Source organism: Dermacentor andersoni, chromosome 4, assembly GCF_023375885.2.
Source record: "Dermacentor andersoni chromosome 4, qqDerAnde1_hic_scaffold, whole genome shotgun sequence".
NCBI lineage: Eukaryota > Metazoa > Arthropoda > Arachnida > Ixodida > Ixodidae > Dermacentor > Dermacentor andersoni.
The window spans coordinates 173,113,368-173,139,378 of record NC_092817.1 but is presented as its reverse complement, the minus strand read 5'-3'; the positions used below and the strand labels follow the sequence as shown (position 1 = coordinate 173,139,378).

Genomic DNA, 26,011 nt, shown 5'->3' with positions numbered 1-26,011 from the left:
GCTGGCTATTCAGTCAAGGCCTTCATTCTGACATTTACATCCACCATAACATGTGCTATCCACCTCAAGCTAATACCCGTGTCACACGGGCGTTTGGAAGGCCTTCCAACCGATAGTCAGTTGACTCAAGGGTCAAGTTCGAGCTGCTACACGGGCGGTTTCGAAGGCCGCCGAGTCAATAGTCTATCGACTCAACGGAGCACCCTACAACTCTATCGAAATCTCAATGGCCTTTGAGCAACGGAAGCGGAAACAGCGCGAACATGCCCGCTCGTTCACAATGTGCTCGTACTCACGGTTAGAAAGAACAAATCAAACCAAATGCTCTAAAAATACTATATATGAGTGTTATTCATTATTCAATAAAGTGTTTTTGCCACTTGACATGTGCGAACACACACCAAAACGGCAGCCGCATCGAGAGGCGCAACGTTGCCGCAGTTTCGCTACTCAACAACTTAAAAACTAAACATATATGTATGGCAATGTATAAACAAATTTTTTTAATGTAAAAACAAACATAAAAGAAATTATAGTGTTTTTACAGTTTTAATGTTGTTTAACTTTTTGTGACATGAAAACGAAAATAAAGATCCGCAGCGCCACACAATTTTGCGAGAAACGCCTGAACCACTCAACGGCCTTTCAAAAGTGCCGTGTAGCAGCGCGACAACTGCTTTGAGTCGATAGAGTTGTCGCGTTTCAAAGGCCGTTGACTGGAAGGCCTTCCAAATGTGCCCGTGTGACACAGGTATAACATCAGATATGAATGCGGCAACCACGTTGCATGCCTTTCATCGGTTAGTCGCGCGGCGAGGTTTTCCTTCAACGGTGTACTCGGACAACGACCAGACATTCCGTTATTGTGTGCAGAGCTTCAAGGCACTTGTCCTTGCAATATATGCCACCACAATGTGCATACACTGGAAGTTTATAGCAGAATGAGCTCCCTGGTAGGGCAGATGGTGGGAGTGCCTTATTCGATCCATCAACGGTGCTTTGAAGCAATCTCTAGGGCACAGTAGCCTCGACACAGAAAGCCTCATGATGATTTTAAGCGAGGTTGAGGTCGTCATAAAGAGCAGGCCCCATTACGTACCTTGAGGCCAACCCCAACGAGCTGCAGCCTTTAACTCCAGTGCACTTTCTGTTGGAAAAACGAGCGGTCCCCATGACGGTAAGTGATTCTACACCAGAGATATCGACTCATGCTGAGCTACAATGACACGCTTAGTACCAGAAGCATCCCATCAAGAAAATTTGCCAGAGATTAAAACGCGCATCGAACCCAGATGCCTACGGTCGAACCCAGATATATTGAACCCACATATAAAGAATTATTGTGTATATTGAACAGCTGTAAAATTCCCTTGAAATCCCGTGTAAATGTATAGGGCTGGCGCACGTGTATATAGAATTCTCGTTCACCAGCATATTCAATACACTGAACGTGACAGCATGCCGGAGACCTCAAAGTGCACAAAGTCTTCTGGTACCAGGAGGTGGAGAAAAGAATCCCGCGGGGAAAAAGTATGGAAGAGCACGCTATTTCCAGTTACTGTAAAGTGCGTGGCAAAGCAATGCCACCTAGAGGAAAGTCTAGGTGGCGTTGAGCGAAGGAGGGAAGGAGAAAGGAGGCGAAGCGTCACGGTGACCGATGAGCTTGTGCATCACCTGTGTTCACGAAGTGGAACATCACTGTAACTTTTTTTTTTTCTTTTGTGCTTCTTGCACGCCTCATGTGTGCAGTCAGCTGAGCCCCGTCGAGCTGTTCGGCTAGCCCGCATGCTACCTCGAACACCCACATTCCTTCTTTCCGGTTTTCATGGAGTCATTATGCAGCAGTATGGAAAGCACAGAGCTTTAGCACCTCAACAGTCTTGACAAGCTCGAGATGAGCATCTTCAACTTCATTTCACAGAAGATGAAACAAATCAAGATCAACAATTTTTTTTGCACGAAAATAAAGTGTGCTTGCTTTTTTTTCCAGAGTTGCATGCAGTAACTAAGAGGCCTTCGGACGCACCAATTGGTAAGCCGCTATTTGTCTCAGGGCCTATTATTTATATATATCAAATTACCTACATATCGAACTTTTTTGTAATCCCTTTCAGATTCAATATATCCGGGTTCAACTGTACTGTTCAGATCAGCACACTACCGCCCCGGACTAAGCTTCATCACAGATTCACGTCGGCGACATTGTGATAGTGCACAATCACAACACTTCATCAACATTCTAATAACTTGGGCGAATGACTTCGTTGCATCCTGGATGAGCATGCTCGATGCATCTTGCAACAACCGGCCATAGTCAACCGCCCAGTACTGACGTTATACATATTAGACGCTACCACATAATCTCAATCACTTGTTTTCCCTCCTTCTGAAGGATGTTTCAAATAAAAGAAACGGGGCACAGGTCTGGGATTTGACCTTGTGGCATTATTCCCCCGGCAGAAGAAAAGCATCGGCCCGATGCTTACTAAACTAGAGAGCACAGAACAAAAGAGTAGTGTGTGCACATGAAGTGCCGGACAACACTGGACGTTATGCGAAGTGAAAGTGTAGAAGCCGCGTGAGGTCGGGACTGCGCCCCCTTAACGCACGAAATACAGTTTGAGGCGCATAACTTGGACTATTTCCGAGTGGTGCTGTCGATGCGGCACCATCAAGAATGACCTCGTAGTTCACTTCACTAATGCAACGTAGCACTTTGGACGGTCGAAAGTGTCAACTAAGCAGCTTCTCACACAACCCCTGGCGACGGAACAGAATCCACACCCAGACTTGGACAGCTGGCTGGTATTTGGCTTGCCAATGCCATAGGTTGTAGCGTCGTGCATCTGTACCCTGCTGCTTAGTTATGTGTATGCACACGAGCTGGCATGCTTCCTCTGCGTGTTCAGTAATTTGCTCAGCGTTGGCAGTAAGTGAAGCGTCGATGTCGTGCGGAAGCATCGCGTATAGCGTGGTCTGGACCTCACGCCTGTAGACAAGACGGAACAGTGTGAATCACGTGGTTTCCTGAACGGTGGAGCTGTACGTGAATGTAACGTATGGCAGGACCTCATCCCACGTTTTATACTGGACGTCTACACACATAGACAGCATGTCAGCAATGGTTCTGTTTAACCACTCCGTCAGTTCGTTGGTCTGAGGATGATAGACAGTCACCTTACAACGCTGCGTGCAGCTCAGCTTGAAGACGTCCTCTATCAGTTGGGCTGTAAAGACAGTTCCTCTGTCGATGATGACGTATGATGGGGCATCATGTCTGAGGATTATGCAACCTATAAAAACTGCGCAACTTTGTAGGCTGTGGCACAGTGTACAGCTTGAGATTGTCTGTGGTGACTGTGATCCACCTGTTTCTGCTGCCTGACAAAGGAAAGGGCCCCAGCAGATCAATGCCGATTTGATCAAACAGCATGCTAGGTGGTGCGATGGGTTGGAGTAAGCCCCCTACCCCAGGCTTTATTGGGGGCGAGGACTTACGAAGTCGCCATCTGTCGGAAGCGCCTTCCTTGCATAGTATCAGGGATCACACGGCGTGCTCCCCATACGTTTGGCCTACGGCACTTAATAAAAACACCACACGGCAGCCCTCCTGTACATTTCTGTAAGTACTCTCGAAACAAGGAAACTTTATTACTGTCGAAATAATAATCTTGGGCACACTGAAAGCACAGAATCGTTTACAGACGCTCTCTTTACCAAATACGTACAGTGAAAGCCACTGTGCGTGGTCGCCGCAATGGAGTCTCCCAGACTGGCTTCTTGCGTGAAAGGTTGGCAATCGCTGAGCGCAAACTATGTGAAATATGTTCTTATAGTGGGTGGTCTGTATAACGAAATGGTGCATAACAGAACGAAGCCTCAATGCATGCAGCGATCGCACGGGTTCGCGGCGATTGACTGCGCATCTGCATGCATATCTGCACACAATGTTTTGCTTTCACTGAGAGCATTTTCGCACCGTGCTGTGAGCTTTAGGCCGCAGCATATGAGCATTTGACAGTCCAAAAACAACCATTGTTGCATGGACGTTATGAGAGCTGTTCAAAGACAATTTCGTTTTAACAAGGGACTTTGACACCTACGGCAACTGTGATGTACCGTCATGATGTTTCAGTATAATTTTTTTTTTTAATTCTTGGACGTTTCAATATTATTTCTAAAGTTGTGTCGCACTGTATGCAGCCAGCGGGCGATTTCGCGCTGCTTCTTTTTCGTAATCCAGTGCATTATTTCATAACACAAACCTCCTTCTGTATACTTGTGTAAGCATGTATATCTACTTATTAAAGAAATAAACTGAAACTAAACTGAAAACGGACCATATGCCATGCCTTTATTTAATGTACTTCTTACCATTCCCTTTCCATTCCAGTGAACTTGCCAGTGTCTAGCATCGTGACATTAGCCGGGCAGGGAGCGCAGGCAAACGTCTCAGTGCGAGTTTTCTGCTACTCACCAATCATCGCAGTCCCGGCGCCGTAGCATAAATATTCCTTGAGTCTGTGCTTGCTGCATATCCGAGTTGTAGATGGCTGTTTGCCGGATCTAAGTTTCACGAGCCAAGCTTCACACAGCTCCTTGTCCTGCGGCTACGTGTGAATAGGGCTGACACCGGGCTGCGTTGCGTACGTCCGGCACTGCGGCACAGGTCAGTAGCCTACCATGCTTCACGCCTCTAAAGGCAGCCACTACCTATTATAGTGCTTTCAAATGTTGTCAAGCAGACACCCAAGACGGGAAAGCCTTACCACTTAATCAGAACCACAGCGCAGGTGGGACTTTAAACTTTCGTTTTCAGCGCGCTTCGGCGCTTTCGAAGCAGCTGACGCGGCTGCTATGTCCACGTGATCCCTCATGCCACGTCACGCCGTCGGCGGCGCCAGTTTTTCCAGTGGTGGAGCTCGCCCCCAATAGACAGCAATTTTCTGTGTTCACACTCATGGTAGCTTTCCACGTAATGCTTGACCCTGGTAGAAAGTCTGGGCCAGTAGTACATTTGGCGTACCCTGGCAAGAGTATATGAAAATCCCAAGTCTCCAGATGTGGGGTCATCATGAGAGGCAAGGAGAATGTCATCACGGCGGTTTGCAGGTACAACCAGCAGATACTTTTTGTCGCTGGCACTCGAGTTTTTCTTGCACAGGACAGCCTTGAGAAGGCAGAAAGTCGAGAGACTGTGAGAAAGGTGTCAAGGTATTGTAACATTCTTGCCTTCTAGGTGATCGATGAGAGAACGTATTTCGGTGTCCTCGTGCTGCTGTACGGTCAGGTCAGATGCGGTGAGGGCCCCAAGGAATCCACCATCTTCGTGCATGTCATTATTGCAAGGTTTGACGGGAGCACCGCAACGTGTCGGCATCTTCATGCTTGCAGCCCAGTTTGTAGACAATGGCAACATCGAACTCCTGCAGACGGAGACTCCATCGTGCCAGTCGCCCGGATGGGTCTCTCAGATTGGCCAACCAACACAAAGAATGGTGGTCTGTCACCACCTTGAAATGGCGACAGTAGAGATAAGGCCAAATTTCATGATGGCCCACACAACTGCTAAACACTCTTTCTGAGAGGTAGAGTAGTTGATTTCAGCACGTGAAAGAGTGCAACTGACGTAAGCGATCACTCGCTCACCGCCATCCTGGTGTTGAACAAGTACAGCACCAAGAACGACATTACATACGTCGGTATGCACTTCGGTGTCAGCATCCTCGTCAAAGTGAGAAAAGACAGATGGTTCCTACAGGGGCTATGTGAAAGCTGCGTCTTGCCCATCAGTCAACGCAAACACGACAACATCATCTGGGTACACTAAACAAGTGTGTCACTTCATACCGGTCAGAACAGTGTCCATCATTCTCTGGAACATCGCTGGTGCAGAACACAGGCCGAATGGGAGCAATTTAAATTCATGCAGTCCATCTGGAATAACAAAGGCAGTTTTTTCCCGATCTCATTTGTCAGCTTCGACTTGCAAATATCTACTCTTCAGATCATGGATGAAAAATACCTGGTCCACCGCAGTCAATCTAATGAATCATTGATTGGCAGAAGCGGATAAACATTTTTTTTTTTTTACGTTATTAAACTTTCTGCAGTCAACACAGAACTGAAGCGTTCAGTCTTTCTTTTTGACAAGGACCACCGGCGACAAACAAGCGCTTTGGGACGGTCACATAACGTCATCGTGAAGCATTTCTTAGGCTTGTGCATTAATCACATTGCTCTCTTTCGCTGAAATGCAGTAAAGTAGTTGTCATATAGGATGAGAATTGTCGTACGTGATACCGTGTCTTGTGATAGACATCTAGCATACCTTAGAAGAAGATGCAAAGCACTCTTTGAACCAAAGCAGCAATTTGTGCAGTGCTTTCTGCTTTTCCTCTGAAAGGCCTGAATTGAAGTCAATATTGCTAAGTGCCAGGGCTGAGCTGTCCGTTGTCACAGACGCAATGCATTCAGCAATGCCTGCTAAGGGCTCAGCAAGAGCGATAGCAGTACGACAAAATAGTGTCAATGCCCCTGGCTGAAATTCATTACGAGAAGCGCGGAACGTCCACCTCAAAGCATGGTGAGACTACGGGCTGCACAGACACCACGAGTCACCATAAAAGAGAAACACTGGAGGATGATTGTCAAAGTGAAGCTATAGCCTGTCAATGGGATGCTGCTTATTGGTTAGCTCTATTGGTTAATATTATGATGTGCAGAGATGTTGCCACGTTACACTGCCACCAGGTTTGGCCTACATTGCAAACCACATTAAAAACCTTTCGAGGACTTGTATTGTGCACTGGTATCAGTATTGGCCCACCAACTCACCTTCATTGATTACACTGTCTGTGGTATCTGCTTACTTTGCTTGAATAAATAGCTGACTATGCAAAGTGGAGGGAACAGCCAGAGAAAGGTTCACTTTTGAAAGTGGATTTAAGCAACAAACCATTGCCAGAGGTTGTCAACAAACTAACATCCTGACAAAGTTATATAGGGAAATATTTTTCCAGTGCACCAATCTGGGCAAGAACTAATTAAATACTTCAACCTATAATAAATAATAATAAATTTATTATAGCACTTTCGTGATGAACAAAACATAACTAGTACTTAGAGTATGTCAGCTAAAAGCTGTGAAAAACTAACCTTGTTTAACTTCAGAGGTGCCACCATTTTCCAGAGCACCTGGCAAGCCCGAAACTGTGGCCATAGGTGGCGTCTTGAATTCTTGCAAAAGTCCGGGTGAAACAAATGTCTCGTCTAGGTCGACGTGCTTCCTCTGCATTGAGAAAAGCGAGTCCTCCGGGAAATGAGTGTCCACGTGAGTCTGCGACAATTCCTTTTTTATGGATCTGCTGGAGGACCTGGTTGCAGGGACTGTTGTACGGTTTATCGAGAGGAAGTACCTGCGAGACAGCACAGAACAAGAGACGATGGTAGACGTGAACTTTCCTTAAAGGAATACTGATGCACACTTCCAACATTGTAGAGACCCTGTCACAACCTTCTCACACGAAAAGTGTGGCACATAGGAAGAATAAAGGTTGAGAAACACTTTAAACAAAATTTAATGTGGTGTTACACACTTCGTTTCATACATAGCAGGCAATGCTGCAGAAACTACACAAGTAGTGCGGCCATTTATAAGTCTCCCTCTGCACGTTTTCCACTGCAGTTGTTCTTATTCTGCAATACTTTCTACGGAATAGCTACTTCATATGCCGACAACTTGTGGACACAAGATTATGGCAGATGAAACAATATTTGCGCACTTTTGTGCTTCCAGTATGTGGCATACTATGTTCTGGTCACGAGAACAAGCAATGCACTGTGTTCACTAGTCACAGAAACATATCACTCCACTTGTTTCGAGGTCAACAAGTTCAGATACCTAAAGTCTTCCATGTAATAAATACATCATATTTTTCTACATAAAAGAATACGAGACAACTTCACATTGAATTGAATCGCATGTACTTATATATTTTTCTTTCATATGTGAAACAAATTTTGGCCGTGGATGCAAGCAGTGGCGGAAGTCTCCTAAGCTTTTATAGCATTACCTGCTATGTATAAAGTACCTGCTATGCTATGCTATGTATGTATAAAGTTGGTCTAAAAATTCCAGATGTGGTATCATCGACTTATCACGATGACGTGACACAGAGAAACATTAACCGAAATTGTGTAGCAATAACGTTAGGTACGGTGACGTTGCAAATAAAATGTTCCCAAGCCTGCTGTATGCGTTCACTGTAGCCATGTTCCCATGTGGCAGTCTCAGTGATCACAGAAAGTGAGGCAGCGTATCGGACCATCATGGCGCATTCACCTCCTCGAGTTCTGAAACCTAAAATGCAACATAGAAAGAAACATACTATAGTAAATTTGTTGTGATGCTCTGACACTTGCCAGTATCTTTTATATGTTTTAGATGGCTTGGACCTTGATTTATTGCAAAAGACTAGGACGAATAAGAAATGACATGTCAGTGCTACTTTAAAGACAGATGAAGGCCAACTGCAACAATATTACACTTTGGCTAAATTGGTTATAAATGAGTAGCATAAACAAGTAAAGCAATCTCGGCAAAGCTGCAGGGCTGGTAATTGTATAGTTTTCTTGTTAGCAGCCTCTAACAGCACGTAAGCAGAAGGTGTGTTAGCAGATGCGACGCAAATCTGTGCATGTAGCCTCTGAATTTTTTCAGTGCCCCACTAGCAGTACAATATCTCAAAGGTGATGCCAAGGAACCATGCTGGTGCTTAACGTTTTGGGTCATGCATCCCTTTCACCAAGCAGTAACGGCCTTGCTCTGTGAGTGCAGTATCAGAAATGTCTATTTTTCACGCCGCATCTACTCATACTTCAAATGTAAAATTTTGCCCCAGGGAGGCTCCTCTACACTTATCTTAAACTATGCTTTTTATGCAAACCAAAATTTCATTGCAGTGTGCATTTAAAGCGGCCCTGAAACATTAATCTAACTAACCATAGAACGGCTTCGCTATTACAGGATATCATCTCATAAACCTCGTGCTCCAAAATGTTTAGAATCCTTCAAGTTGAGTTATCGCACTGATACGTGGCTCTCGGTGGTCAAAGGGCTTGTCGCGGCACCCCATGGCGGCCGCGGGAGACTGCTACGCAGCACGCTGCTGCTATCACAGAGACCATGCGCAGTCAAAGCTGCTACGTGCAACTGTCTTGCATAGATTGGCAGTGCAAAGATGAAATGGCTTCTATCTTTTTGAGATTGCAGACGTATACCGTCACACCTTGACACAACAAACCTCGATTTAACGAAATTGGCAATGTAACAAACTGATGAATGTAATGTTTTGTGGTGCAAGGGTCAAGTATGGCCAAAGAGCACCAGGCAAGTGTTAATTAGTTGGCAATGGAGCAATGAATTATAAGAGGTAGATGTGACGTGGCTGTAAAGGGGCCTAAATACAGTCGCTGTAAACTGCATAAAATATATGTGTCGTGAAATAATGGCAATGAGTTGTGAGGCGTAATATGAACTTAAAGCATGTACGTTGACAGGATGATATACTCAAAATAAAGCATGTACTTTGAGAGGATGATACACTAAGAATAAATGACAGTAGCACTACTGCCTCATCAGGGCCCTTGAGTACAAGGGCCTCGAGGCATGTGCTATACCAGGTGTACCTAATGCAGCCTCTGGTAAGAGGCTGCACTAAATATTTTTGGACTGATAATTTGCAATGTAAGAGTGTCACCGAAAAAATTTTACACAGATTTGGTGCCGAATAAAGGGTTTGTGCCAAGAAACTAAAGGAAATGCTCAAGGAAAGCGCTTTTTTTTTTTCTCTCGATTTCCGCCTCCCGGCACTCCACAAGGGCGTGGATGATGGTCAGCCTTTCATTACCAATGAAGAAGAAGTTCTGTGTACCGTATCTGTGCCCTATTCTTAGTAGACGTAACAGGACATTGCTTTGTCATGACTTTATCATTGATTGGGAAGTGCTTAACTGTGGCTTAATTAGATGAAATTTATTCGAAATTTGGGCATCCAGCAAGCATTGCCAATAGGCTCTTAATATTTTTCGAGTGAAAAGTTTCATAACTATGGTGGGTACAGGTGTCGAAGAGTTGAAATCTTTTGTTGCTGTGGATGTGGTGATTTCATCAGCGAGCATATTACCCTTAATGCCTGTGTGTCTAGGCACCCAGCATATTATGACCCGTTCATTACATGCATAAACAGTGCACAGGAGTGTATAAAGGTCAATAATTACAGGGTTTTTATGCTTTTGTGGCGACACTAAAGCCTTGGCAATGCTCAGAGAGTCTGCAATTTTAAGTGCCTTTTGTAGTTTGAATTGTATGATGTGTTCCACAGCCGATAACAGTGCATAGCCGTCAGTCCTAAAGATACATCTTTGCACATGCAGAATGCCGGACTCCGAAAAGGATGGACCAACTGGTGCATAAGACACGCTGGCTTGTGACTCTGCTGCATTGGTATAAAACTCCGGCCGGCAGTATGTCGACTGAAGTTCAAGGAAGTGCATCCTAATGTGCATCTCAGGAGCACGCTTACCGACTTCAACAAACAACATGTCACATTCCACGAGCTGCCACTGCCACGGCGGTTTGCAATGTACCAAACTACCACCCAACTTCGATATACCGAAGTTGTACTTGCAGCGAAAAAACTTTGTTAAAACACAAATTTCATTAATGCAAGTTTTTAAAGCTTTAGCTGTAAAAACAACTTCACGAATTCCCGGAGCATCCCTGGGGGATAGTATCTTGTCACTAAGCCCAGCCCCCTTGCGCAGACGGGATCATCAGCTCTTAGTGTTTCTCAGAGCGCTGCGAGATGCCACAGGCAACCTGCAGCCTCTGCAATATCGCAAGTTGTTTAGCAACACGACAAACAGTGCAGCAGTGTTTCCTGCCTACTGTGTTCTGGCACGCACACCTTGACGGCTTTTTTGCCACTCAAACATTTGATGTCGAAGAACACTTGAAGTAACTTTTGCCTCGGCCAACATTTTTTTTTGGCTGCGTTTAGTTCTATATTCTTAGCTTGCACTGTCAGCACACAATTTGGTGTTTTTGTTGTGGCCAATTATTACTGCCTTGTGTGGCGTGAACAGTGATAACCTGAGTAGCGGTATAGTTGCACTAAATGCAAGACCGTCTATCTTTCCTGTTCTGTATAAAGTCTAACTTTGATAAGATCCTATCACGCCTCGTGCGCTGTCTGCTGTGGGTGCTTGGAAGAGGGGGGGTATCAAAAATGACTGATTGCATCATCCCACTGTGGGTGACGCTATCAGTCATGGCAGCAAAGTGGATGCAAAAGTTTCGCTTTATACCACTGATGTAAAGATATAGTTGACACTGCATGAAACCGAACCTTTGGTCACCAACTCTCGATGTCAACAAGAATATTTTTTTCTCTTAATGAAATTCATGTTTTTATGATGGCATGATAACTTGCAAAACTTTACAGCCTCTTCCATGACAAAAATCTGTCAGCTACTATACTTATTTGCATAAAAGATCCAATTTCAATATAACGAAGTAAAGTGCCAGTTTTACGGACTTTGTTATATTGAGGTTTAACTTATATAAAGACCAAAATGTTTTAAATAAATAATAAGTGCTATGCTTATACATCTCAATACTGCACAATGGGCTATGAAGGACGCCATAGAAGACTTTGGATTAATTTTGACTACCTGAAGTTCTTCAACGTGTTCCTGAACCTAAGTACACATGCTTTTCGCATTTTGCCATGATTGAAACACAGCTGCCACAGCCGGGACTTGGACCCGTGACCTCACAGGCTACAGCAGAACACCGCAGCCACCGTGGCAGGCGCAAGAAGCTTTGATCACACAGTGCATAATAGTGTTCCTCAATGTTGCATGCACATTGTAACTTCACCTGTATTCTAATTAACCACCAGACAAAGTAAAACAGCCCTTTGCAAGGTACATTGCAAAAATAGTGATCCTTGAAATAATGTTTATGGACTGGCAAGACCGTAATATTGTGTTGTGAATTCCTCCAGGTGGAGTTAAATTACCATTTTTAGTGCGATGTGCAGCAAGCACTGCCAAAAATCTGACATGTCCGACCATACAATGCTGACTCACGCATTAATTAATTAATTAAATTCTAGCATATTTTTGTGCCAAAACCATGGTATGATTATCAGACACACCATAGTGGGGAACTGCAGATGAATTTTTGACCACCTGGAGGTTCTTTAACATGCACTTAAAGCACGATACAATGGCATTTTTGCATTTTGCCTGCATCGAAATGCAACCGCTGCAGTCGGCATTTGATCCCGCGACCTCATGCTTAGCAGCTCGATGCCAAAGCCAACAAGCAACAAAGGGCCACTCGCATATGCCGCACCTTGATGATACTACATGTGTGACAATGCACTACAACAAGCTTTTGGTTTGTTTTGCTATCATTTTTTTTTTCTCTGTGAGAGGGGGGAGGGGGGGAGGGGGCTGAGGCTGGCACTAAGGTTGCTCATGGCTCCAAAACCTCTGTACTCGCGCGATCAGATGACTGCCTTCTTTCTTTTCCTATAAAGCAAGATTCACCATGAAAGGTCGTTTCTATGGCAGTGCCCAACAAACCATGACATAACACTTGAGCCCACTAGCATGGAGCAACTGGAGCATGGTAGACACATCCATGGCAGTGGGCAGCTTCCCAAAGGAACTACTTCAATGGAGACAGGGTGGATATCGGTGTACCCCTGTTCCAAGTGCAGCACAGTTGCTTTCCTAAAGGACCTTATAGCACACACTTTTTAAGAGAACAAGCCCAATGTACTGTACAGCACCAAGCCACAATCGTCTATGCCGAAAGTTACTGCACAATGCATTGTGGAGAATGGTAAACTTGGAAGGTCTATACAGGCTCATTACTTTCATTGTACCTGCAAAGAGAACAGAATGCCAGCATGACATGCCCGTACACAAAACACATACGGGCAACAACATTGTCTAAAACAGTTTACTTGGGCTCACCTGTCAGATAGCTTGGTCTGTTTTTTCCGCTTTGCTGTGCTCGGAGGTTGAACAAGGGACACATCGGCAGCCTCGGTTGGTGACGCACGCCGCTTCCTCAACAGAGAAAGCTTGCTGCCGCTTGGCAACACTGATTTGGGAACCAAGTCATTGTCACACACAGTCACTTCAGTGGCAGGTAGACTAGAGGAGCCCACCACTTTCACCGCCTCACTCGTAACAGGGGCCACAGTGCTCTTTGGTGCAGCAAACACGTCAAGTAGACTGGGTGATTTGGCTCGATCATCCATCACATTGAGTGTCTTGTGGCATGACACTTCAGACAGAGATTGTGCGGGAGTCGTGCCTGACACAACACTTGTTGGTGGCACCTCATCGTCGTCCCATGTCTCACGGGGCGGCACAGGATGCGCACCTTTGTCCTGCTGGAGGAGGCTCGGAGACCCCTCTGACTCAGCATCGGTGATTCTGTCTTCCTGTTCATCTATACCCAGCAGGCTTGATTCACTCTCAGGTGCTTCAGCGCCTGTTTTTTCTTGTTCCTTTGCACAATCAATGAACCTTTGATTGTTTGCCACTTCGGTAGGTGCATTTCCCCTCGATCGAACGGAATCCTCACCACTGCTTTCCTCTTTCTCGGCGATTGCTGAAAGCGGCGGCTGGTACGACGTAATTTCATCATCGACACCACCACAGTAGAGTTCTATTTCCAGTGTCTCCGGCACCGTTTGCACCGCGAGGGGTGGCAACTCTTTGCTTTTACCGTTTATCACAGCCGTGCACATGGCTGCCTCCAGGGCTTCCTCGCACTCAGCAGGCTTGTCAGTAGTGGTAGGACAGGGAAGTACAAGACAGCTTGTGTCCCTTGGCGAGTCTTCTTGCAGAATCGAGTCCCACAATTTGGGACTGACCGAGCAGTTCAGTAACCGCCGTCTACACTCGCTCCTGGTTGCCCGTTGTGGAGTGCCACTGACAACGGGGCTGACATTCCTGATCACAAAGAAGAAAAAAAAAAGGACTAATTTGGCACGCTACAGAGACTAGTGCAGTGGTCAACTAGAGTGATAAATAATGTAATCCCAAAACCAACAAGAAATACCTTTTTTGCAACATCAGAAAGAGCTTCCCTTCAAAAAAAATGTCTACCAATCTTTGATAGTTGTAAAAAGTTCTGCTTTGCTTAAAAGCAGATTCTGATTAATTTTTGCCATAAATAAGAAAAAAACTAACCAAGGCCCTCATTTTCAATATCACCCACATCTTTTGACAGACCCTTTAAAATAGAAAATCGCAATATAGCTGCATTCTCTGTCCAATACGGAACCACATAAAATACTTGGCACCTACTTGGCAAAGCATGATACAGGTATTGCCAAGACTTGCTGCACCAAAGAACCCCTAATAGCACTCCTATTTACTGAAGCCTGTGTGCTTACTTACTGCTGTTATTTTACACAGAGTTACATTTTTGTTTGCATGCACATGTGTGCATATTGTCTTCTGCAACTGACCTCCCCAAATATTATAGACTACGCTTAGCACGAACATCTGTTAATCTTATTAGAAACTAAGTTTAACAAAAGTGCACAGGGACTGTTAGGAGCTAAACAAAGATATCCAGAATTTATCTCAAGAAAGTCCATTTTAAATGACTTCCACTATAATTATCACATTGCCCAGAATTGTGCACTCCACAGAAGTAGTCACACGGGAGCATCAATCACTGGAGCTCCCATGTGCACACAAGCCTACCATCAGGCTTTTCTGCACATCTCTAGTTTTAAAGAATATTCAAGAACAATAATAAAGTTAGAAACAAGAGCAAGCAATAGGTTAAACTGGATTGTTAAAGGGGCCCTGAACCACTTTCTATCGAAGTAGAGAAAGGCATTTGAAGTCAAAATAGGCTATTTCAAACATACTTTGCAGCAAACAGTACTTCAATGTGTTCAGCGAAAGCGGTGTTATTGGCAATCAAACACGGCCTCCGCTGTGCTCCCGTTCCTTCTTCAATGCCTTGCACTCTGAAGGCTGCAGCGCAGTGGGTTGTGCCCACAACGCTCTGCTTTCTAAATGTCACCGTGGCACGCAGTTCAAATTTCATTTTGGATGTTAACACAGATGCTACAACTTCTGCCTTTGGCGCCTACAATGCGCTAAACGTAAGCCAAACGTGGCTGTCCTCAGCTAGTCACAGCGCGCTTAGCCAGTGGACTCGTGGCAGCACCCCCCGGCGGCCGCTGTATCTACGGCACATCACCAACCGTAGCTTGACGTCAGCTATCGGCCAATAGCAGCCGTTTAAGGGAATGACAACATAGTGCGTCCAATGATGAAATAGTGTGCCTACAAGAGAGTGAGGACAGGGCCTTCTGTCAAAAAGAGAGCATTTGAGATAAAGGTGACCTCGCGATCCACTTGCGAGCTCCATGCACCACATACGACAACAAACCTTGGCTGAGATGTTCACAGCAGCATGTGCTATCCACAGACTACACTATTTCACCAAGCCCGAGGGGTGGTTAAGGGCCCCTTCAAGGAAAACCTTTACAGTAGCGAAAATTTTGCTCTTACCAAGAACAGAGGCTTTTGTAGAACAGAAGCCAAAAGAGAGGCAAAAATACAAAGACAGGTGACAACGCTACGCTGAAGTTCCCACAAAAGTTCCCTGTGCCTGCTTTTATGCGAAACATACTAGCCGCACAACCACGCTCTTCCTTGCTGCGCCGCGTGTGGCCGCGTAGCTACCATATGACGTCATAACAGCTGCAAAAGCGGAGGCTCAACTCGTGCGCTCACTTGCGGCCGCGTAGCTACATAGCCGGGTCTCAGCTCGTGCGTTTCTTCGTCTAGCCAAACCAAATATAGCCAAGCAACAGCAGTTCACCAGGCTAAACAGTGGTTCAACAACTAAAATAAAGGCTAGTATGCTTCGCATCCTGGGCTTAACCTTAGCTAAGCCACAGCCATTTTTGTTATTCCGTTCATTGTTTTACGGCTACACGTTCTTCCTATATTGTCATTGCACTGTCACTGCCGCGTTATAATTCACTGCCTAGTGAGAGTGTATGCACCTCCTAATGCAGTTGATTCTACTGTTTACCCATAATTCCTGCCAGGAAGCTTGCCAAAAAGAAAAAATGGCAAGTTTCACCATAAGGTCAAGCATTGAAAGTTAATAGCAAGGTTTAACGTTGCACATGAACTCCTCGCGCAGTGCACTAACAATATGCGAAAGCCACCTGGTGTAATGCAGCACGCAAGATAGGCAAGATAGCTGATGCTGCACAGCAGGAACCGTGCGCTAGCAGATACAAGGCACGTCACAAAGCTAGTGCAGTGAGGGATGCCAGCAGCAGTGTTACCAGCGTCGCAGCTCAAGGGTGCACAAGACGATACCGATAGAAGAAGTTTGGCAGCTGCCAGCTCCCTATAAAATGATTACATAGATTTAGCGTGACGGTTTCAACCCGTTCTGCTCAGACCAGAGTATGCACCATCATGTGGTATGCGAACAGCTCCTCAGCAGTAGCACTAATGTATATGTGCACAACACTCATGCCAACAGCAAAAGCCAGAACGGTGTCCTGTTTTCGGCAGAGCCGACTGAGCGAAACGTAACAATGCGACCACTTGGCTCCGTTGTTTTTACAGCCAAACAAACTGCGCTTCACTGGAGGCTTCCTAACACTCAAAACGTGGCCCATGTATGCACTGTCGATACCAGGACAGCACGATGGCATAAATGCCAATAGAGACAGTGCAAATGCAGCTAGAGTACTAGCAAAGTTGATATCACAATAACAAATTTAATTTAATTTATTTAAAATCCCAAGTCTTGACAACAACAGACGAACTGATGGCATTTAACATCAGCATCATATCGACCACCTAGGAATCTTGAAACGTGCACCTAAAGTACCGAAAGTTGGGCGAGTTGGTGTGCATTCATATTTCAGAAAGTTCCAAGCATTACAAAAAGACGCAGACAAAGGTCAAAGTTCTTGCAATCTGTCTTCTTTGCCCTTTGTCTTCATCTTTTCACACAGCTTGGAATTTTCTTGAATATGATCACCTAAAGAGTGCAACACAAGCATTTTTACACGCCGCCCTCTTTGAAATGCAGCCAACACGGCCAGGAATCAAGCCCACAACCTTGTTCCGAGCAGAAGAGTGTCATAGCCAATATGCTACTGCAATGAGTGAATTTTGAGTGTCTGACCAGTACTAGTTCATTTTTTTCAATAAAGAAGGATTAGTGCATTACATTGCAAAGGTACGAACAACTCAACCTAGCATGTCATAGAAACTTTTCTTGTTCCAAAGTAGCCAAATATGGAAAGAGAAGAAAAGACAACTCTGTGACATCGCACTGACACAATAGCTCTACAATTTTGGTGTGCACTACAAGGAAGGGAAGGCTTCGTTTTCATTTTCTTTGCTGGCATTCAAGCTTCCTCCAGCACATAAAATGCAAGAAATAACTCTGAAAGAGTGCTCTATTAATATGAAATTACCTACTGTATCACTTTATTCAGTGTCTTATCTAATATTTTATTTTTAGGGGATGTGAGTACAGCTGTTCTCAGAACGGAAACCCAATCACACGCATGACCCTACATTAATCTCAGAAAAGATGAATATGTTTAAAAGTTCTGGAAAATGCAATCAGGAAGGATGACAGAAAAAGAAAAAAAAGAGAACCAGTGCTCACTGACAACCCAAGTTTTACCAACTGTACACAATGGACATACACACTTGTCAGTATTAGTAATAGTACCACCTTTTTCTCTCTAGAAAAACAAAAGTGCATCAACCATTTTTTCACATAAACGCATGAAAAACGAGCACATTATCCCTAATTAAATTTAAATTCTGGGGTTTTACATGCCAGAACCATGATATGATTACAGTGCAGTCCGCTTATAACAATATCAAGAAGAACGAAAAATCTAATCGTTATGACCAATCATCACTATATCAGGACTGCCATAAAGAATGCTGCCAAACATACCTCTACAGCTCCGAAACAACATCTGCCACTTGCACTAAAGAATAGCCTTCTATAAAGAAGCCTGTGAAAAATAAAATGCTTATGTATACCTCTAAACAGCATATCAAGCGTTAGGCACGCTGAAATAGTCAGATATCCGCACTTGCTTTCGTGGGAGTTTCAGGTTCACAACTGCGGTGTCCAGCTGCTGCACAAACACTAGCGGCAATAATCAAGCGTGCACGAAATCAATGAGCGATTTGATCGACGACAGTGCAGTTCACGTGAACATCAAAGTTGGTGTCAAAGATGAGTCATTGTCAATCCTGTTGCCCCCGTCGCACAATGCCACCGTCTATCGCAACAATGATCGCCCTGTCAGAGATCTCTTCACACAATGAGGCAGCACTATCTGCACTCAGAAACTCCTCCATCAAAGCACCACCTGTTTCATCGTCAGTAGCGACATGCTTCCACAGCTACGTAATGTTAGTGGCTTCCACCTTGTTGGATCCAGGGGTTTCGCCCAGGTGCACAAAACACGCCTTTTCCGTTGATAGCCATGGCCCCTGATCGCAGCTGCCATGGTCGCAACACTCCTGTGTGGGCTCACACTTTGGGCCTTGCAAAATTTGCAGCTTCGTCTCAAGCAATACAACATTACACTTTGTCGGCGCTGTCTTCTATCAACCGGGCTGTCCACTGCTGCTTCCGTGGTGTATTTTCGTGCATGCTGAGAGAAGGGCAAAGGGCGGGTGACACTTCGCTTCACACTGGGCTAGTTCCCCCAGGATCGTGTCCCTGTGTCAGCACAAAACTCGAGCCTTCTTCTCCAGCGCCCACGTCAGACGCCACCTGCATTCGTGCCGTCAAGTACGTGCTGTGATTGACACGGCCCTATGAGAATAAAACGTAATTACATGGGCCGATCTGAAAGATGGTGCAATACCGGGCCAACCAGCAGCGGAGGTGAAGCAGGCATTAAGCACTCCCTATACGTGCACTGATGCCGAAGATAGTGCAATGTCGGGCCGACCCGCGGCAGAGGTGCAGTTCGCCATTAAGGGGCCCACATACACAGCTTCGCTGGTCATCCTTCTTCACAGAGTGGAAGGGCACTGAGTATTTTTTTTTTCTTTCCTCACACGTGGTTCGATCATGGGCGACGTGAACTCAAGACGGCTAGCGCCATCTTGTACCGTGCAGTCGGAACGCACTGCACGGTTAATGGTGGCAGATAAAAACGCACGTAGGCAAACGTATCGCTGCATCTCGCCATCGTTCACTTAAAGGAAACTTAGGAATGCAAATTTGACAATTATTCCACATGGAAAACGCCATCCAGAAGGCAAACTTCTGATCGTTATATCCAATATGTGGTGAATAACATGTTATATACGCTTTATTTTCTCATAGTCCTAATGTATAAGCTGACATTCTTAAGTCGGCTCATTGTTATAAGCGATATATCATTATATGTGATACCGCTATAATTGGACTGCACTGTATGAGGCATGCCGGCATTATCCCTGGTGGGCAGACAGCGTAACGCAGCTGCATGCTGTTGTATTGGTGCTCTTCAACTCTTGTAGGTCTTACTGCATGCGTCAAGAGAATAATCAACAGAGGACGAATGAGAGAAATCTCAGCTCGGAGCCAATGCAATAAAAAGGGGGTTTGTCTTTATCAGGACAACAGCTTTTCTTGCTGTGTTGAGCGACTATTGCCCTGACGAAATCTTGTTCTCTTGTTGAAGCACTGGCTCTGCCCTGACTCCCTTTGTTTGTCCACTGCCAATCAAGAGGCTGGCTCCACGACAAGTTTTGCCCCGCCACCAATGGAGCAAAGCATGTCAATGGTACTAGTAGTTCTTAGCGGGTTGAAGGACAACCGTGACAAGGAAACACTCTGTGTTTGCACCATGACCAACCCCCTTAGCACTCGAGATTAAAAAGCAGGGAAGCGAGAATAAGAAGATCGTCCAATAGGATTGAGGTTGAGCAGACGTATCCCCCAACTTACCACTACAATTCCTGTCCTCACCATTGCCCGCAAGGTTGCCTTGAACCCTAGTGCAGCGGGAAAGTGGCAAGGGCTACAATTACGACGGCACCGGCAGGGCCACGGAGCATGTCCTCTGAGCATGGTGAGATTAGTCGATTAGACTCCACCTTCCTGTGGCCTACTCTCCTGTTCATTTACGACAGCCATGCATTAGGAGTTGCATATGGCAGCGGTGGCGTGAACAGCGCGGGCAGGCGGCTCACAGCTTCGTCTTCCCTTCTACTGCAGGATTTCGTCCGTGTGCTTCGCCATCGACCCGGTACAGTCTACCACGCTGAATCAACATTATCGGGCCGGCTTTCCGCACAAGGACCGTCGATTTCCTGCGTGATAGCCCCTCGCCGCTTCCACTGGACAGCCCGGTGACGTCATCGACATACAGCTACAAATTCAGTAGCCCTGGCCGGCTTCCCCCATATGGCAGCGGTGGCGTGAACAGCGCGGGCAGGCGGCTCACAGCTTCGTCTTCCCTTCTACTGCAGGATTTCGTCCGTGTGCTTCGCCATCGACCCGGTACAGTCTACCACGCTGAATCAACATTATCGGGCCGGCTTTCCGCACAAGGACCATCGATTGCCTGCGTGATAGCCCCTCGCCGCTTCCACTGGACAGCCCGGTGACGTCATCGACATACAGCTACAAATTCAGCAGCCCTGGCCGGCTTCCCCCATATGGCAGCGGTGGCGTGAACAGCGCGGGCAGGCGGCTCACAGCTTCGTCTTCCCTTCTACTGCAGGTTCGTGCCTAGCACTTGCGGCTTCCGCAATACATATTGACCTTTGCACGCCACTGCTGCCATTCGGGAGTCAAATCTGTCTAACTGTTTTTCATCATGTCAAAAATTAGCAAAGAGTTGAGTGTTGCGCTTGACGACCTGAAAAATGAAATCAAAAATGACTTGAAGCTTTTTCGAGAGTCCTTTGAACGTGATATTCGCAGTGAACTAAGGGAGATTAAGGCGAGCCTGTCTTCTTCAGACCAAAAGTTTAATGAAATGACCGTGGACCTCAAGAAGGTGTTGGATGAAAACAAACGCTTACGGGTAGAAAATGAAAGTTTAAAACAACAATGTAATCTCTTGAATGTTCAACTTAAAGCAGACGTAAGGATCACGGAGTGCGAACAGTACTCTCGAAACCGCAACCTGGAAATAAAAGGAATTCCCATGAACCGCGCAGAAAACCTGCTTGAGTTAATCGGCAAAATCGGCGATAAAATTGGAGAGCCTATCCTACCCACTGATGTAGAACTCTGTCACAGAGTGTCAGTTCCTGGCGGTTCAATGAACATGAACGCTATTGTGCAATTCGCTCGCCGCCAGAAACGCGATGCTGTCCTTGAGAAAGCCAGAAAGAAAAGGATCACATGTAAGGACCTCGGTTTCACTGCGTCTACCCCTATCTACATCAACGAGCACTTGTGCCCTGAACGGAAGCGTCTACTTGGGCAGACAATCAGTAAGAAACGGGATGTCAACTGGAAATTCGTGTGGGTGCGCGGTGGCCAAATATTCGCACGCAAAGAAGAAAAAAGCAGACTGCTGAAGGTGATCAGCAGTGCGGACCTCGTTAAAATGATCTAGTATATCTTATCGCTCTGATGAATTGTCACGAACTTTTAGCTCCTTCGGTTCTCAAGAAGTATGCAAATGACAATACACTAGGAATTTTTCATCTTAATTGTCGCTCAATTAACAATAAGTTCGAAGATTTACAGTTACTTTTTGAATCTCTGGGTTTCTCCTTTAGTGTACTAATGTTCAGTGAAACGTGGTATACTGATGAATCTGAGTATCTTGCTCTAGATGGTTATAAGCACTTTTTCCTTAACAGATCCGGTCGCAAAGGTGGGGGCGTGTCGATGCATATTCATAATGCAATAACTGTTGCTCAAAGCGAGCAATTTACGTTGGCAACGGAAGATCTTGAGCTATTGACTGTAGAAAGCCATAGTAGCATTTTCAGTGTGGTGTATCGTCCCCCTAATGCAAGACTAGACACGTTTTTCGAAACGCTAGAAGCTCTTTTTGATTACGCGTCTTCTAATGAAAGATTGCTTTTTCTGTCGGGTGATGTGAACTTAGATATGAAATGTGTATCGAAACCAGGAAAGGAACTTGTGGCCTTAATTGATGCATATGGGTTTTGCAACGTTATCGAAACCCCGACGCGCATAACGTGCTCCACGGCAACGTGTATCGACGTTATCATCACAAATGCAGATAAGTCTAACATAGATGCAGGGACCGTCGCCTGTGACATCAGTGATCACCTCCCAATCTTTGCTTTTGTTAACAATGCTAGACCAGAAAGCGCTTCTAAACCGCATGATTTCAAGTATCGCCGCATTGATCCGAACACCTTGAGTAACTTTCGGAACGCGATTTCCGCCACTGACTGGGAATACGTCCTATCCATAAATGACCCTGACATGGCTTACGATGCTTTTCTATCCAAACTGAAAGCTATTTACAACACTTCTTTTCCTCTGAGGCATGCAAGAAAATGCAAAAATAGAAAACCATGGATAACGGCAGAACTAATTCGTGAAATAAAATTAAAAGACAAGTTATTTACGCAGTTCATTAAATCTCGAGACCCTGAAAAATTAGGCGCATATAAAAAATACCGTAATCAGTTAAACCGAAAACTGAAGAGGGCGAAATTGGAATATTTTAGCCATCTTTTTGACCCCGCTTCGAGAAACAGTGCCCGAGACCAATGGGACCAACTAAATCGCTTGCTTAACTTCCGGTCACGCCGTCCTATTGCTTCCATTGAAAAAGAAGGCGAAGTTCTGTGCGGAAAGGAACTTTCCAACCAGTTCAATAGGTTTTTCATTAATATTACAAAATCACTTTGTGTCGCACCAGATGTCCCTGTCGGTTATGCCTGTGTGGCACCGAGCGTTCACGAAACCTTATTTATGTTTCCAACTACTGAATCTGAAATAATATTCGTGTTTTCGAACCTCCGGTCGAGTAAATCCAAGGATAAAGATGGTTTTCAAATCCAACCATTTAAATTTGTAATAGACTTATTAGCCCCGACACTAGTATATATTTATAACCTTTGTTTAAGTAGCGGCGTCTTCCCAAAACAAATGCAGATCGCAAAGGTTGTTGCCATACATAAAAGTGGATCTGTTTCTGACTTTTCCAACTACAGACCAATATCGATTCTTCCAGTACTGTCTAAAGCATTAGAAAAAATTATTCATTGCCGGTTGACTAACTTTCTAAGTAAGCATTCTGTTCTTTCTGACTACCAGTTTGGATTTAGAAAACAGAGGTCGACTGAGATGGCATTGACTAAACAAAAAGAAATTATAATTTCCGCCTTTGAAGAAAAGCTTCTTGTTCTCGGGATATATATAGACTTATCCAAAGCATTTGATCTAATTGACCACTTTCTATTATCTCAGAAACTCAGTCACTATGGCATTAGGGGCATCAGTCTTGCTTTAATACAGTCTTACCTAAAGTACCGTAAACAAATGGTGTGTTTAAATGAAACCTCATCAGATGTTGAGCCAATCTTATCCGGTGTACCACAGGGAAGCATTTTAGGGCCTCTGTTGTTTTTAGTTTATATAAATGACATTTTTCATACCCCCTTTCCGGTTCATCTCGTAGCTTACGCTGATGATATTACAATGCTCGCCACAGGAAACACACTAGCTGAGTTATCCATCCGTGGCAACCAATTTTTGGAACATTTGCGTCACTGGTGTAATAAAAATTGTCTTAAAGTTAATACGAATAAAACAAAAGTTGTAATATATAGAACAAAAAATAAAGTAGTAAGTGGTGATATCGAACTATTATTAGGTAATGACAAGATTGATATTGTATCCAGTATAAAATCTCTTGGTGTTATATTCTCTGAGACACTCAATTGGGACCTACAAGTTGAAAATATTCGTGCTAAAATGAACAGGTTAAATGGGGTGTTATGCAAACATAGGTTAACCCTTCCCACACAGGTTAAACTCCTCATTTATAATTCATACATAGCGCCAGTGATTACTTATTGCCACACAGTTTGGGGTACAACGACACAACACAATAAACAGCGCCTTTTAATTGCACAAAAGCGTGCGGTAAGGCTGATAGCTAATATACCGTGGAATGCTCACACCAGAGAATATTTTAGGCAGTTCAATATTTTAAGTGTAACTACCTTGTATGTGTTCAAACTTCTTTACATTTACAAAACTGCTGTAGCAACTAACAACAACCTTATGCTAACAATGTTTCAGCTTGTACGTCATGAACCTACATATGATGTACGTCATTCTATGTCATGGTCCCTACCGTTAAGTCGCACCAAATACCGCACACAATCTTTATCGTACAATCTGCCTAGGTATCTAAATGTTCTCGAAGATAATCGTTTTTCCCTTAGGTTGCTTTCTATACAAACTTTCATAGAATTGATCAATCTTTTCGGGCTTTCGAGCGAATAGCTCACCTGTGTAACTGTATTGTAGTGGACTTGAATGAATTATATTTATCTGTATTTTTTGGCGTTAGAATTGTGTAATGGGAATTGACGAAGAAATTGTGTAATTGCGTTAATTGTGTAAAATCATAACAATGTAATAGATTCCGTGTAAAAATTGCAGTTATGCAATAGATTACGAGTATTGTGATTTTGAATTCTGTTTGTGTATACTTTGCAACCTGTCGTATTGCCTTTGTTTCTCACCTCACTGCTGCTCTGTAGGGCGTAGGGGGTCCTCAAGCTGCATTCGGCAGCTTTTTCTCTTCCGTCCTCTCTCATTTCTGTACTTTGTTTTGAGAGAAATAAATATCTATCTATCTATCTATCTATCTATCAAACAGGTTAGACATTGGTCTTCAAAGGCCCCTCACCAGGCCCTATAGCAAATTTTGGTTACATGCTGGAAGTCATTATGTGCCCTGTAGGGAGTGTTCTACCGCAACAATTTTTCAGATTGGTTCATTAATGGCAGAGATATAAATATTGGAAGTGTCGCAAACCCGTCATGTCGGGAAGCAAGCTTCACTGCCGACATACACACTTTCTCGACTCGCCCCTGTCTAGCCTTCGCAAGCGAAATTCGTTCCCTGCATTTTCCACTTCGGAGCCGAAGGATTTCGTCACATATATGTCAGAAGCCCCACCTTTCTCTCTATTTTTTTTTTCTCTCGTGCTTTTGCCGCACGCACTTCAGGTGACAGTCTAGCATGCAAACTGTTGCATTTTTCTCATTTCTTGCTGTGAACAATTTTGCATGCTGGGCACGAGAACATGTGCATTGTTGTCTGGCTGCTTCTGCAAGGCACTGAAATGGATCCCTCGATGTGTGCACAATTGGAGAGTTTTGCTTTCCGTATGAACGATGGCGCGGCGTGGGGACAAGCAGACGAAGTGGAAGCATATCTGTCTTGCTATGGCGTTGAGTAAAACAAGAACTTGCAGACATTCAATCTATAGGTCTTACTTTTTCCCTAAATTTTTAATTGCCCATTGAAGCAACAGAACGAATAACTGCTGTAGCCTTGAATAATTCTCGAAGTCATGTGTCATGGTTAGTGATGTTTCAGCAACGCAAATTACACAAGTGCACTTGCGCGTCTGACCGCGACTCTTCGTTTTGGAGAGGGGCTCCCTCAAGGAGGGCATGCAGCATTTGGTTTGCAATTTCAGGTGTTTTCACAGTTGCAGCAGTGTAATACTATTCAGGCATGATTGCCAGTGCATGAAGTATGCACTATGCTTGTTTGTTTAAAATGGCTAAACCTAGTAAGGGCCCTTTAAGACTTTCAATTGATATCACAGCGCAAGTCATGTGTGCATAGGTTATTGTTGCCCGCATCTTATTGCACTGTTTATGCCTCGAGATCCAATTCTCATTTTTGAAAGATAACAGAAG

The 26,011-nt window shown here is 44.7% G+C and overlaps 1 protein-coding gene across 1 annotated transcript in view; it reads right to left on the bottom strand.

Moving 5' to 3' along the window:
* The window catches only part of LOC126530681 (uncharacterized), an 81,093-nt gene that overhangs the window by 43,995 nt on the left and 11,087 nt on the right, over positions 1-26,011 (bottom strand). The window contains exons 5-6 of the mRNA XM_055070721.2: positions 13,054-14,043; positions 7,159-7,418 (exon numbers count right to left, since the gene is read on the bottom strand). Of these exons, the coding sequence (XP_054926696.2) occupies positions 7,159-7,418; positions 13,054-14,043 (1,250 nt within the window). The remainder of the gene's footprint in view (positions 1-7,158; positions 7,419-13,053; positions 14,044-26,011) is intronic.